Source organism: Lacerta agilis, chromosome 4, assembly GCF_009819535.1.
Source record: "Lacerta agilis isolate rLacAgi1 chromosome 4, rLacAgi1.pri, whole genome shotgun sequence".
NCBI lineage: Eukaryota > Metazoa > Chordata > Lepidosauria > Squamata > Lacertidae > Lacerta > Lacerta agilis.
In genome coordinates this window covers 77480313-77495340 of record NC_046315.1, presented here as the reverse complement: position 1 = coordinate 77495340, position 15028 = coordinate 77480313, and the positions used below count along the sequence as shown (strand labels likewise).

The 15028-nt window shown below is 47.0% G+C and overlaps 1 protein-coding gene across 3 annotated transcripts; it reads left to right on the top strand.

The window, feature by feature from the left end:
- Positions 1 to 4764: 4764 nt before the first annotated feature.
- ING1 (inhibitor of growth family member 1) lies at positions 4765 to 11445 on the top strand. Of its 3 annotated transcripts, none has more exons than XM_033147765.1 (2): positions 4765 to 5090; positions 9565 to 11445. In XM_033147765.1, the coding sequence occupies exons 1-2, from the start codon at positions 4949 to 4951 to the stop codon at positions 10266 to 10268; spliced, it is 846 nt and encodes a 281-aa protein (XP_033003656.1). In that variant the 5' UTR covers positions 4765 to 4948; the 3' UTR covers positions 10269 to 11445. The 3 variants fall into 3 exon arrangements, with proteins under 3 accessions (XP_033003656.1, XP_033003657.1, XP_033003658.1); XM_033147766.1 differs by lacking the exon at positions 4765 to 5090 and adding an exon at positions 7128 to 7249; XM_033147767.1 differs by lacking the exon at positions 4765 to 5090 and adding an exon at positions 7341 to 7449.
- Positions 11446 to 15028: the final 3583 nt, after the last annotated feature.

Genomic DNA, 15028 nt, shown 5'->3' with positions numbered 1-15028 from the left:
ACTTCCTGCCGGAATGGTACCTATTTATCTACTTGCACTTTGAAGTGCTTTCAAACTGCTAGGTTGGCAGGAGCTGGGAACGAGCAACCGGAGCTCACCCCGTCAAGGGGATTTGAGCCACCAACCTCAATTTGAGCCGCAAGTTTAGACCACATGTTGTTGTTGTTGTTCAGTCGTTCAGTCGTGTCCGACTCTTCATGACCCCATGGACCAGAGCATGCCAGGCACGCCTATCCTTCACTGCCTCTCGCAGTTTGGCCAAACTCATGTTAGTAGCTTCGAGAACACTGTCCAACCATCTCATCCTCTGTCGCCCCCTTCTCCTTGTGCCCTCCATCTTTCCCAACATCAGGGTCTTTTCTAGGGAGTCTTCTCTTCTCATGAGGTGGCCAAATAGATGAGTATAAACATGTGTTCTGTGCTGGTTCTTTGTTGGTCCAATTGAGGCTGCAGTTCAATACACATTTACTAGGGAGAAAGCTCCACAGAACACAGTGTGACATACTTTGGAGCAATCATGTACAGAAATGGATCACACTACAACAGCCAGCACGGCCTCTGAAAGTCCATTTGTCCTTGGTCTTGTCCATGGCGAGTTGGCAGAAGGTATTTGCCTTTGGTGTGCCAAACAAGTGGGGTCCCAACCAGGTGTTCTTGGTAACTTTCCCCAAGATGGGATTTTACACTACTCCAACTCCCAATGCGCTATTGAAATCAACATCTCCCAGCAGCAATACAGTTTGGTTTTTGTTTTTTTAAAGGGTACAATCCAGAGGAAGGTAAGCATTTTTATCTTCCATTAAATTCAGTGGTAGTCCAAAATCACATGTACTTTTAAAAGTGCATTTAGTCATAACAAGAGTCTGCACAAGCTGAATTTGCCAGCATGTAATTGAATCTCACACACACACACACACCCCAAGTCAAGAAGCACCCACTGTTCTGGAACCAGACAAGGAAATGGGCCCACAGGTATCCTATCATTTTCTTCAGGATTCCTGAACATAACATGATAAATTTTCCTGCAGTCATGTGACCCACGCACCCACCAAAAACTGACATGACTGCAGGAAAATTTATCAAGTTATATTTGAGTTCAATAGGACATGCTCCCAGATAAGTGTGTACAGATTTGCAGCCTTTGACTGGATCCAAAGCTTTATCTTTGTATAATATGTTCTGTTTCATTGCATCCACAACTGTGTGTTCAAAAAATAACGTTTACTGTAATGCATATAGCAGCTTAAGAGAACACAATAAAAAACATCTGATTTAGGTTTTGTCTAAGTCACAGCATTATTTCCATTAAACTGGAGTAAATGAGGCTAAATTAAGGGGCTAATCAACAGATCTAATTGCTAGTTGGGGGGAGGGAGGCCACCCAAGTTGAGAAAAATCTTCCTGCCCCAATAGACTGATTCTAAAAAGGGTATCAGGCTTTGCCCGTACAAATACTAATAAACTCCACTGAGTTCAGTGGAGCTTACTTACAGGTAAGTGTGTCTAGATTTAGAGCCAGTTTCTCTTGAGTTCCAGAAGACTGTAAAGTACTGAGCATCGCTTTTAGGAAATCCTACTTTGTTTCGCTTTCTACCAGACAGAACTAAAAGATGCGGGGGGGAGAGAAATAGTAAAGGAAAAATTAACAAATTACAGGCTGCAGATTCCGGGAAGCGAAAGGCGGGAGAGGAAGGGGGGGGGAGAAGAGTGTGTCTTTCATGATTTAACCAATGGGCTTCAAGTTTTTTTTTAGGGGGCTGATGTGTGGGTGTTTCTTGCTTCTTACATGTAATAGCCATTGTTGCCTGGTGCAGAAAATGCAGAAAGGGAAAGTGAACCTTCCTGCTAGCCGGTGGAGACGTGGAAGACAACAAAGCACCGTGTCTTTTGGGAGAGCTCCTCCCCTTCTGCCACCAGCGAGATCCACCACTGTTTGATCATGGCTTAAGCGGCACAGCGGCGGCGTTGGATCAGGGAAACTCTTAAACGAGCTTATTGGGGCAAATCCAGATCTCTGTTCTTGGAAACGGGGTGTGAAGGACAGGATAGAATAAAAGCTGCTTCCTTTGGAAATCTACGCCACCCCACCTCCAGTCGCGCTTCGGAGAGGGAAAAACCGAGCCGTTTGGAATGGATACATATCCATGCTTTTAAAGAAAGGCATCTCTCCCAACACTCCCGCGGTTTGGGCAATGCTATTTCCAGAAGCTGAGCTAAGTAATGAGCAGCGAAGGTGGCTGATGCATCTGACTGCCTGACTCTTCTTTATGGTTGGCGAAGAGTTTGCTGCAGATCGTAATGGTCCCTGGTGATCAAAGGCAAAGACTCCTGTTCCTCGCCTGCCGGATTAGTATTCCCCACCCCCGCGCCGCCCCAAGTGGGCATTGCTGCCGCCACCCCGCTTGCGCAGAGTATGCAGGTGTCCCCGTAGTGCCATTCAGGAATATCGCGCTTTTTAAAAATGTTAAATCCAAGACAGCGGCGGCTGCGCATCGCCCGTACTTCTAAGAGGAGGAAATCGCGATAAGTTTGCTTTCTTGTTTTGCTTTAGGAAAACAAAACAAAACATCGTCTTTCTTGTCTATTTTTTACACAGCATCCCAGGCTACAGCGTGCATTAACACGCTCGACAACCCAGTGAGGTTGGGTTGTAGAAAGTGCTCACAAACCCCAGTTGTGAAAACATTTTGCCTTTTCCGCTCGACATCTGTAGCGGGCGAGAGCAGCCGGCAGCAGGATCCTTTAGAGAAGTATGGCATTTGCTACCACTTCCCAGCTGCAGAGGCCTTTTTTATTCCACTCCCCGCTCCCGGCCACATTTTTCCAGCGATCCCAAGTCCCCAAATCTCCTTCCCTTCACCCATGTGCCCTAAATCGCAACGCCTCTTTCGAACCAGCAGCACGCCTATTTAGGAATGCTTGCACCAGCTACTTCCATTCCCAGGCTACGGGGAGTGGATGAGGAATACATCTGAATGAATTAACACCGGCAAATAACTGCCGGGCACTAAGTAACCTTGTTCCTCACGCGTCCCCCTCCTTTTGTTTTCTGCAGCCGAGTGTGCCTTGGTTTTCAGATCAGGCAACCTTAAAAAGCAGTGGGGGGTACCCCTATGTCGGGACTGCAATGGCCACAACCCAGGCGCATGCGGCCTGCGGTGCGGGAGAGAAAAGAAAGAAAAGGCTGCTGGGAAATGTAGTTCCCTTTCACCCCCTCCTCCCGCTTTGCACCCTCCATTTTCTCTTCCATGGATGACGGAATGCGCACGCGCCGCCGGCTTCCTCGTCGCTCGCTCTCTTCCGGGCCCTCCTACCTCCTCCACCACCATAAACCCGCGACCTCCCATTGGGCGGCCGAAGCGGAGGGGTGGAGCGCGAGGCTGAGCCGCGATTGGTCAGAGGCGCTGCCTTTAACTTGGATTATAGTTCTCGATGCGGTTGCTCCGGTTGTTAGTTTTCAAGGAGGAAAAAAAAAGGCTGCCTCTGTTTTAATGGGGGCGGGGGGGGGAGTCCTGCGAACTAAGGGGAAGGGAGGGGAGGTGCATGTGTGTAGAGAGCATCGTGCCTTTCACAGCGAACCCTCCCCACACAACACAACACAACACGCCTCCCTCGGTCCTTGCGTTGTCAGAAACCGGGGCTCGCTCGCTCGCAGCAATCCTGGCCATCTTCGGGAGTTTCACGCGTGTTTCCAAGCATGTGTGCAAAAGCGCCGTGGTTAAAGCCCACCCCACCCCCCGCGCGCGCTTAAGAGTGGGCGAACACCGCCCGCAAACTCGCTCTCTTGCTTTGCTTTAAGTCAAACAGCAACAAATAATGAAGACACGGAAGGCCTCCGCTAAGTTGCTGCCACCCTGCGATGCAGCCGGCGCGGTGGATCCTTCGGCATGCGTGTGCATTCACATAAGCCGCAAGCAAGCATACAGTTCCAATTCCCGGCCCCTCCATGCGTGAGGCACGTATGCATCGGTGGGGGAGGAAGAGTGTTTTGGCTCTCGCATGCACACGACACCCAGGATCCGCGCATCTCAGCAGCGAGCGAGGGAGCTGCCTGCTTCCTCCCCCCCCCCCCACCACCACCACCCGCGTCTCCCTCACTTCCTTCTCCGCCAGTAGCGAGGGAGGAAAATGCAACGATTATATTATAGAGAAGCACATCGAGCGCCTCTGCTGTTTAGTGTCGCGGCGGGGAGGGAAGGGGGGGGTTTGCTGCTGGTGGTGTTCAAGGTAGATGGGAGTGGTGCGCATGCGCCCTAGGCAGCGGGGCTGAATGTTTCCCAAGTGTTTGAAACTGGTATTTGGGTTTTCCACGTTGGATCAAGTGCGGCGCGTAGAGGAGAGGCTGCATTCATACCCACCGGCGGAACAGGAGCAGCAGCTGCATTCGCCGAGAAGAGCTTCTCCTCCCCTTCTGCCTATCTGTAGGCAGAACAGAACAGATCTTATTTGTCTTTTTTTTTTTTTAAAGCTTCCTCTCCTTTCCCCTCCCGTCTCTTGTACACACACACAAATCCCTCTCTGATTGTTCGTACCACCTCCTTGGTGAGTTACCGACAACGACAGCCATTCAATCAGCTGCTACGGCTGCTCTGAGGCTGTAGGGACTCTCGGGCTGTGTGTGTGTGTGTGTGCGCGCGCGCGCGCCTGCCTGCCTTGCCTTGCCTGCCTTTCTACTCTGGGAAGAAAAGGACTCAGATGTAGCTCTCTCTCTCTTTTTCTTTTTCCTCTTTTTGGAGTGGGTTCTTTTCTCCCCCCCCCCCCTTTTTTTTGGTGAGATCCGAAGGAACAGGAGACGGAGAAGAGAAGCGGCGAGGACGGAGACTCTGCCATTGGGGGCTGCTGTGTTTGAAAGGAAAACTCTCGCCCATTTAGGGGTGAGAGAGGAGGAGAAGGGGGGGGGGAGATATATAGATATATAGATATATCTATACTCACAATTTTCGGCCGGATGAAAATGTTGAACCCTGCAAACGGAGAGCAGCTTCATTTAGCGAACTATGTGGAGGATTACCTGGACTCCATCGAATCTCTGCCCTTCGATCTGCAGAGAAATGTCTCCCTGATGAGGGAAATTGACGCCAAATATCAAGGTAAGTGCTTTTCTCCTTTATGTGTTCGTGTGCGGGAGAGTACGTAGAAGCTACATAGATGATGATGATTATTATTATTTTGCCTTTTCTGCAGGGATGAGATCTCTCTCTCTCTCTCTCTCTCTCTCTCTCTCTCTCTCTCTCTCTCTCTCTTCTTCACCACCACCCCCTCTCCCCGGTTTCATCCCGAAGCGGATGGCAAAGCTTTGAAAATTTATTTATTTTGTGAGAAGGCAAGCAGAAAGCAAAAGGAAAGGGGGGCGAAAAGATTCGAGGAGGAGAAGCAGGAGAAGGGGGCTGCTCTGCAGAGATAGATGGAGGGGTGGGTTGTGTGTGTGTTTCCCCTTCCCTCCCCTTCCCTTCCTTGGGGCGGAACAAAAGGTCTTCTTTGGGGCTCCTGTTATTAAAGCAAGGACTTTGCTTTTTAGGTTTTTTTAAAAAATTGCTGGACAAAAAAGGCGGCGGCAGCAGCAGAGGAGGGGCTGGAGGATCAGGACGCATGGGGCACTGAGGCGGCTGTTTCTCTTTTCTGGGTTGAGAGAGTATGTTTTGTGGGGACAGCGGGACAGCGGTGTGTGTGTAGTGGGGTGTTGGAAGAAAGAGGGTAAAAAGAAGGGGGGCAGCGATCACAGTTACAACATTGAGGAATTTCTAGCCTTCGCAATGGCTGTAGTAGGAGAGAGGGTGCTAGTAAGGGAGGGGAGGGAGGATTAGATAGAGAGTGGAAGGGGGGTGGGCAGGGCTTGTTGCCTTCGCTTCTTCTTTTTTTCAATGGGCATTTGCTTTTAAAACAGTCCTCTCCTGTCAAGTATCTGTAAACCGGGGAGCCGAGTCGGGGGGAGGGGGGAGAGGAGAGAGAAAGAGAGACTATGGAAAGGGAAAAAGATTATATAAATACTGTGTGGGTTGGGGATGTACTGATTTGCTGAGTGACCACCCTCCTTCCCTCCCTCTCTCTTTTTCTTTTCCTCCCTGTGCTGAAACTCATACAGTATTATCTAGCCCTTTTTTGGCGGTGAGGGGAAGGGAGGCTGTCTTCTCCCGCAATAAAGTCTGCAGCCGGGGAAATGGTGGGTTGTTGTTTTTTTTAGTTATTGAGGGGGCTCGAAAGGTCCTTTGTCACTTAGAGCTGAGAGAGGTAAAAAGCGTGGGGGGGGTGGAAAGAGTGCCACTGCTGCCGGTGGTAGAGGTGACACAGGGGTGCCCGTTACACATTAAACTCCCCCTTTTTTCTCCAGGGGCGAGGAAGGGGGGTTGGAAACCTGGCAGGCTATTGCTGTGCTTGTGAAGCGGGTGGGGAGAGAGAACGCAGCAAGTATCCATTCGAGACCTTTCGTGCGACGAGTTTTTAATGTGTCGTAAATAGGGAGAGAGGAGAAGCGCGAGATAAAGTGACGAAACATCAAGACTTGAGGGCTTGACTGCGTGGTTACGGGATGAGGAAGAACAGGGAGCGGGGGGCTGTTGTTTTAAAGGACAAGGGCGGGCATTTCAACCAGCTACAAGCACTCCGTACTGCGCTAAAGGGAGGCACCTTCGAGCTTCAGCTCTAGAAAGAGTGAGAAGCGCCGTCACAGCGGCTTTTATAATCGCCGTCATTACCCTGTTGTGCCCGCCCCGCCTCCATTTTTCCATTATTGGCCAGAACTTCCCTCATGAAACAGCCGTGGCCCCGCCCTGTTGCCCGGTGATTGGTCCCGCTGAATGCTCTATGAAGCCCCGCCTTCTAGTGGCGCTGACGAAAGCGAACGGTGGAAACCGGGTTGGGGAGGGAGAAAGGGAGAGGGAGCGAAGGGGAGAGAGAGAGAGAAGCAGTGGGAGGTTTGTTGTAATAGTTCGAACTGCCCCGTCAGCTTCTCAGTCTCTGATTGGCTCCTCTAGTTGCAGGAAGCGTCGGAAGCTAATGGTGACTGACAGGTGGATGTGGAAATATGAGGGTCGCAGTCGCTCCACCTTCAAACATCTGATTGGAACGTTGGCTTAAAGCGGGTGGAGATTCGCTTGGGGCTTTCCCTTTCGATTGGCGGAGACGCTCTTAAGGCAGAGGGTGGGCTATTGGGTCCGAATCTTTACTCCGTATGGCTTGCTTCAGTCTGAGGCGGGCACTGCTTGGAGTTGCCGGGTGGTGATTGGCCGGCCGAGCAGATTCTTCTGCTCGCGTACGTTCAGGCTGAAGAAGCCGTAAAAAGGTGGCGGAGCGGGGGGGGGGGGAGAGAGAAACGGTTATTAACACGGCCACTTCCCTTCTAAGAACAATGGACCCTGAAGACGCATCCCGTGGGGAGGGTGTGGCCTCGCTCCCGAAAAGGAGGAGGCGGGGCAAGGGCGGCAGGCATTCTCTGGTTGGCTGAGGGCCCGGGTAGGCTGGTGTGATAAACAGGACCCTCTTCCAATGACTCAGTGGGCGCGGAGACCCTTTTTTTGTGATGAAGGGGCGGGGCATGTAGTTACGTTTTTTTAACCCCTTCCGGCTCTTTGCCTTGTTTGCTTTGCTCCTCCGGCATTTATGCTCGCCGGCATTTACCATTAGCAATTTTGTTTTATTTTATTTCTTCAGATTTCTCACCGTGTGTGCGCTCTGGCACCGGGAGGTAACCTAAACCTACACTCTTGTTGTGAAAAACAACTCCCCTTTCGTTGCTTCGTCCCTTTCACACGTTACGTGTTTTGGTACACGCGAGACACCTAATCACACGTCTTTTAAAATGCGAAGCAACGGAAGTTGTTGTTATATACTCTTTTTTTAAAAAAAAACCACAAGCTTTTTAATTAATTTTTCAGATTTTGCAAATTCTTTTAAACAACATTCAGCACCAATCTCTCATATCCACTGACTTCCCACGCAACCTTCCATGGTGTTCTTTTCTTACCATATAAAGCTGCTATATTACTTATGTTTTACCTGTTATGAACATGAATTCAAACATTAAACTACCAATTCTCATATATGTTATATATCTACTTCTACCCCACCCTTTTCCCTGACTGGGTAAAGCAGACTTGGGCTTGCAACCCTGTGCCCAGGACTTACCTGGGAGTAAGACCCAAACTGATGTCAGTGAGGTTGAGCTGCACCTTGCAATTTGCCCAGAAAGAGGGCCTGTTTACTTAGTATGCAGCATGCTTTTAAAATAAAGCTGCTGTCCTGTGGGCATTCAAACGTTTTAAGTGTTGATGAAGTGTTTTAGGTAACTGACCTTCTTTTAAAAAAAGGAAAAAGAGATCTCCAAGGCACCTCACAAAATACAAAACAAAACACCATAAGCAAAACAGAGGCAAGAATAGCTCATTTGTTAAGCCACAGATAGAAAACAAGCAGGATAAAATCAAAGCATTCCCACAAACTGTCTTGTCAGCCCTCTGGGAAAGCACAGCTTTTGCTTGCTAGGCAGGGCAAGCCTGTACAAAAACAACCTTGTGTTAAGTTGGGTGTAAAGCAGGGGTCTGCAATTTTTTTTAGCCACGGACCGGTCCACTGTGCCTCAGACCTTGTGGCGGGCCGGAGAAGCGGCACCGGGGGGGAGGGGAGCTGGAAGAAGAGGCGGGGGGGCAAGTAGTCCTCCTCCCCATGCCCCAGCCGCTGCGCTTACCTTCCCAGGGCCTGCCACTCTGCTCTCTGGCCCACAGGAGCACCAGGGCGGGGGCGGGGAGATGAGTGGCATGAGAGGGGCTGCTTAAAATGGCGCTCAGCCAGCTCAGCTCAGCCCAGCCCCCTTCCTCCTCTAGGCAGGGCGGGGAGAATCCAGGAGGAGGGAGGGAGGAGGCGCCACTGTGGTGTGTGTGAGGGAGAGGGGGGAGGAATGGAATGGCGCACAGGGGAAATGGTGCAGCCCAAACGAACAGAATCCCCACGCCGATCCATGGACATTCCGCAGGCCAGATCCTGAAGGCAATTGGGCCTGATCCGGCGGCCTCTGGGCCTTAGTTTGCCGGCCCCTGGTGTCAAGTATGCAAGATCCAAACTCCATTCTGGAGCAAGTCTACTACTGGTTGAGCTGGCCTAACCCTAGCGGAGAGGAAATAAACAGAGCTTGAGCTATGCCACTTTTCCCCTGACTTAGTGCTGGGCTTCCAATTCACGGTGAGCATGCTGAATGGGCTTAGGGTGCAGCCTAAATCCTCCCACCTGTCTTACCCCAAGCAATGCCCCTTTTTGAGGACTTAATGCCAGCTTGACACCCATCTAATGGGCCCAGGCTGAGATACGGAGATATGCAGACCTAGTAAACATAGTGTGGAGCAAGCGTCCCTATGAAAGGAGTTCCATTATTTTGTTCTTACTGTAGCTGTATGGGACATATGGCATTTCAATGCAACTCACCTCACAGTACCTGTGTTTAGAATCCACACTTTAAAGCGTGGGAAGTTTTAGGTGTTCCCCAAAATTTTGATGACATACCTTTGACAAAGCTCAAGTGCCTTGAGGTTGTGCCATGAGGTTGGGAAATAATATAATTTTATCTTTTCTTCACAGAGATCCTAAAGGAGCTGGATGATTATTACGAAAAATTCAAACGAGAGACCGATACAGTACAAAAGAGGAGGTTGTTGCACTTAATACAGAGAGCCCTGATCCGGAGTCAAGAACTGGGAGACGAGAAGATTCAGATTGTCAGCCAAATGGTAGAACTTGTTGAGAACAGAACCAGGCAAGTTGACAGCCACGTAGAACTGTTTGAGACCTGCCAAGAGACCAATGACACTACTGGAAACAGTGGCAAAACTAACCAAGAGAAGTCGAAGAACGAGACAATCACTCAGGCCGAGAAGCCCAACAACAAACGGTCCCGGCGGCAAAGAAATAACGAGAACCGAGAGAATGCTTCTAATAATCACGACCACGAAGATATCACCTCAGGAACTCCTAAGGAGAAGAAAGCAAAAAAGTCCAATAAAAAGAAGCGGTCCAAGGCCAAAGCAGAGAGGGAGGCTTCTCCAGCCGACCTCCCCATTGATCCTAATGAGCCAACTTATTGCCTGTGTAATCAGGTCTCCTATGGAGAAATGATAGGCTGTGATAATGATGAGTGCCCAATTGAATGGTTTCACTTTTCGTGTGTGGGACTCAATCATAAACCAAAGGGCAAGTGGTACTGTCCCAAATGCAGAGGAGAAAATGAGAAAACAATGGACAAAGCGCTGGAGAAATCTAAAAAAGAAAGAGCCTACAACAGGTAGTTTCTAAATCAGAGGATAATAAAGCAGTGAAAACAAATATTTATTCTCTTTGTCTCACCTTTTGTGGAGGTGCCAGGATTGTAAAATGTATATTTTTTAAAGAGGTTACAAATCAAAGCATTCTTGTAATAGGGATGGTGACTGAGGAAATGTTTGTTTTTTTCCTTTGATACAGCTGTCAACAAGAAAACTGTTCTTTGGGCCCAAACATACAGATAGATGATAAAGAGTTGGCACGCAAAGTCTGGGTTCATCTTTATTAAAAACATACTTCCACAAGTTGGTAAGACTGCCCATGAAAATGTAGATAGTAAACATGTATTGGATGGCATTCCTTCTTTTTCTTTAAATGGGAATGCTGTTGCTCTTTCCAGAAAATTGTTCTATAGTCTGTTAAATAAACTAGCAGTGCATTGCAAACTTGTCCTAAACACATCACTCAAATCCATTACAAGAGTGTAGTATATTTATGCCCATTGATTTCACTGGGCTTAAGTGCACTTAACTCTTGAGTTGGACTATGGCTGTTTACTTGGAAATAAGTTCCAATTTTTTTCAGTCATAGCTACTTCTAATAAAGTGGTTTAGGATTGCAGCCTTACACCCAATTTTAAACAACTTGCTGGGAACTGAGGACCATTTATTTCAATGGGACTTGCTTCTAAGGGATGTGTTTAGGATCAGGGTGCTCATTTCTTCTGGTGTCGATCAATGCAATAGCAAAGAAGAAGTTACAGCATGGGTCCTGTTACATGTCAGACTCTAGTAGCTCAATAACAAATGTTTAAACTTACAAGTTACAAGCTTATTTTTTAAAAAAAATGTGCAAAAGGTTAAATTTTACACAATGTATTTTATATACTGGCCAAATACCACAAGGGCCTTTTTAAAATGATTTAGTATATTTTGTATTTAACCAGGAAGTGGTTTAGTAATGAAACTTAACATAAATCAAAGCTTTATACTGTCACAGATAATAGTGTAGCAGTCTTTACTTTGTATAAGTTGTAAAAAATGTACATTTTTCAAGTGGAGTTGCACTTAACTGTATTATAATTGGAAATGCATCCACATGACATGGTGTAGCCAGTATGCATTTCTCTCTGTATGTATGAAAATTGTACAGCTGTGATATTAAGGAATAAATTAAACAAGTTGGATAGGCTTGTTCACTTGCTTTCCGTTTTCCTCCCCATTTCTTGTGTTGTGTCTGCTCGATTGTGAGCCTGCAGGGGAGGGACTGTCTTATCTTTTTATTTACAGAAAGGGCTTAGAACAGCCTTGTATGCAAGAATAGTTATTATCATGAACATTTTTTAACAAGTCTGCTAAGAGGCTTGGGGAGGGGGAATGCCTTCTACCTGGCAGAGGAGGGATGGATCACTTTCGCCAGCACATTAGCTTTCTGTGCTGGTTGCAAAAGATGGGATTTGCCTTTCTTTTGCAGCCAACATGGAAACACAGTAGGCCGGCAAGAGGAGGAACAGAGCAATCAGTACATACCTCTTAGTTAGTCCACTACATTCCGTGGCGGCTGGGAAAGACAGAATTTCACATCATCCATGACCAGCGTGGAAACCAAAACAAGCTATCACAGAAAGAAGATCACTAGCCTTGATGGAATTCAATATAAAACTGACCTAGGAAATTAATTCCAGGTATGTGATACGCAGGTACGTAAAGATCCGAAACAACATCCGTGCAAAAGGTGAGGGAGTTGGCAATGCACAAGCTAATCTTTTTGCACAAGTGATAGCGGTGTGATGATGCAAAAGTGTATTTTAACATGGTACAATGCTTCTACCAGCCCAAGTAGCCTGTTGGATTTGAGTATTGCACTACATTAAGGACAGGGCTCCCACTAGTGGCGTGACCGTTGTGCTAATGGTTGCCACAATTCGATCCCTTTCGGGGCCAATATATGTTTCCACTCCAACGCTTTTCGTTGTAGGAGTTGCGCGCACACACACTGCTGCTGTTTCTGCTGCATTTCTCTTTCCCAGGTGCCTAACAACTACCACTTTGATTACCCATTCACAGTGCCTTTATCCATCTCTTCTCAATCCCTCCTGGCCCAATTATATTGGCCAGAATGTAGTCCGTCCTTTTCCTCATCCAAAACAACCTGTAATTGCCAAAAAATGCAGTATTACTGCCGCCACCATGTCAAGGCTGTATTACAGCCAGGGTATGGAACTGAGGAAGATCAGTTTCTTTGTTTATTCTATGTTGTTGTTGTTCAGTCGTTCAGTCGTGTCCGACTCTTTGTGACCCCATGGACCAGAGCACGCCAGGCACGCCTATCCTTCACTGCCTCCCGCAGTTTGGCCAAACTCGTGTTAGTAGCTTCGAGAACACTGTCCAACCATCTCATCCTCTGTCGTCCCCTTCTCCTTGTGCCCTCCATCTTTCCCAACATAAGGGTCTTTTCCAGGGAGTCTTCTCTTCTCATGAGGTGGCCAAAGTACTGGAGCCTCAACTTCAGGATCTGTCCTTCTAGTGAGCACTCAGGGCCGATTTCTATGTACTGTATATTTAAAATTCGTTTTAAAAAATTATGCCTCTGTACCATTTATTGCTTCTTTTGATTCTGTTAAAGAGTCACGGGTTAAGTCGCCACTCATTGCAGCTGCAATCTGCTGCCAGTAGCTCAGTTTCATATCTGCTGAAGTTAAAACACCAGTTTCAGTTATGCCTGTTTTGAGACTTTGGAAGTAGAAACTGATACAAGATTTGTGCCTTCTAGATATGTGTTACTGTGATGGAGCTTGGAGTGATTTTCACCAGGGTTATCGTGTACAGTGTCCACGAAGTCTTATCTCACAATGCTGTTTGGGTGTATAGAGTGCTAAAATAACATTGCCGCTATGTAAATATCATCTAGGAAGTTAAACTGATGTATGAACTTCATAGTTACTTCATGCTGGTTTATATGCCAAGGGGAGCTCCCCAAAAATCTGGCGGAGCTGAGCTGATACTTTTACATGATACTCCATACCTCTGGGAAATTAACAGACTGCAAGAGATCTGAGGGTCTGCTCATATATTCCCCACTTGAAACCTCAGAAGAGGTCCCTGCTGAGTTGACAGATCTAGTAGCAGCGTAACAACAGCTGTAAAAAAGACACTTAAAAGAGAGATGTTTGTGGGATCTCCCAATAAGAAATTAAAATATATGCAGCCATCTTTCCTATTTTTCATTGGGGAAGATATTGCTGTTCTGATTTAAGCAAGTCTCCTTGCCTAGAGATTGCTGTATATCTTCTTATCCACTTTCCCTAGTAGGTGTATAACCCCCCCCCCCCCCCAGCAGACAATATCAACTCAATTTGGTTAACCTAGCAGCAGCCACTGCCCCAAACAAAACACAATGTAACCAATCAGTTGCAACCAACCATGCCCTGGGCCCTCTGATCTCTTGCTCTGCCAGCAAAATCAAGATACCTACCCACACGATGCTGACGCAAAAGCTTGGCTCATATATTACCCCAAAAAAAGAAAAAGTTTATCCCCTCCACCCGTGCCTCTTTCCTCCCCTGTCTCTCCACTTCTTTCGGAAAGTTACCTGCTAAAGCACAATGATCACTAAAGGAAACTAATGCCATACTAGGCTTAGCACACTTGTTCCAAAGATTGGGACATGGGCATGATGTTACTGCACAGATACACCTATGGCATTAAATGGCAATGTTTCCTTTGGAAATATAAAAATTAAGGGAAGGGGGGGGGGGAGTTGCACACATTTCAAAATGATTTTGCAATCACCTGGGCCACATTCTTGTCCTTGGTGATCAACCTTCATAACGCTTGGAAGAATTCAATCTCTAGGCAGACTGCATGGCTCCATAAACAAAATCAGACAATCTGACTTGCAATCTGACTTCCATTGGGTAGCTTAGAAATTTGGTTCAAAGTTAATTTTAAAACTGTCATGCCTTTCTTTGAGAGTGTTAGGCATAGGCGCTTAGCAATTTATCAAACACTGTCATGCTTGAAGTTCTATTTCTCTTAAGAGACGCAAGTAATTGCCCACTGAAATGTCAAGGCAACAGAAAACATAAATGATAAAAGGCAAAGAACTTAAAACTGCAGAAAAATGTTAAAGGGATATGAAAACTGTTGGTGATTAAACTGTTTGTGATGTGATATTATGGAAGGCACTTAAATTAGTAAATTCTTAGTAAACTGCTTGGGGCTGAACCCCTGCTCAGCCCAACCTCCTGAAGCAATACTGTGCACCCATTTTCACCCCACGCTGATATATGTTGCTGCATCTTTATGAAGAATAAAATCTTAAGAGTAAGCCTTTCAGTTAAGTTCAACTGACAGGTGTTTGCAAAATATTGGTGAAGTTGTTGAGCTTTTTTTGGGGGGGGGGGGGAAACGACATCTCCTCCCCCCAAAATGTAAGCTTTGAGAGACTTTTTAAAAGCATTTTTGAAAAAAATTGCCCTACATGCCATACATCCAGGTCTTCCTGAACATTTTGCCAATTTGGCAAAAATCTGCCCGGACACCGTTTTTAACACAATTTCCAGGAAAACCCAGATGTTTGGCAGCCCTAAATTATTACACTGAATAGGCAGCTTCATGTTGAAGACAGCATATGGTACTAGGAGTGAAATACAATGTGTGATAGGGTATGGAACATGGGTTTGAGACAGAAATATCAAAGTTGGGAAAAGATTTACTTCAAAATAAAAAGAAAATACTATCCAAAATGTACAGGTTAATGCTGGACTGGGAGGTTAAGGATGAAG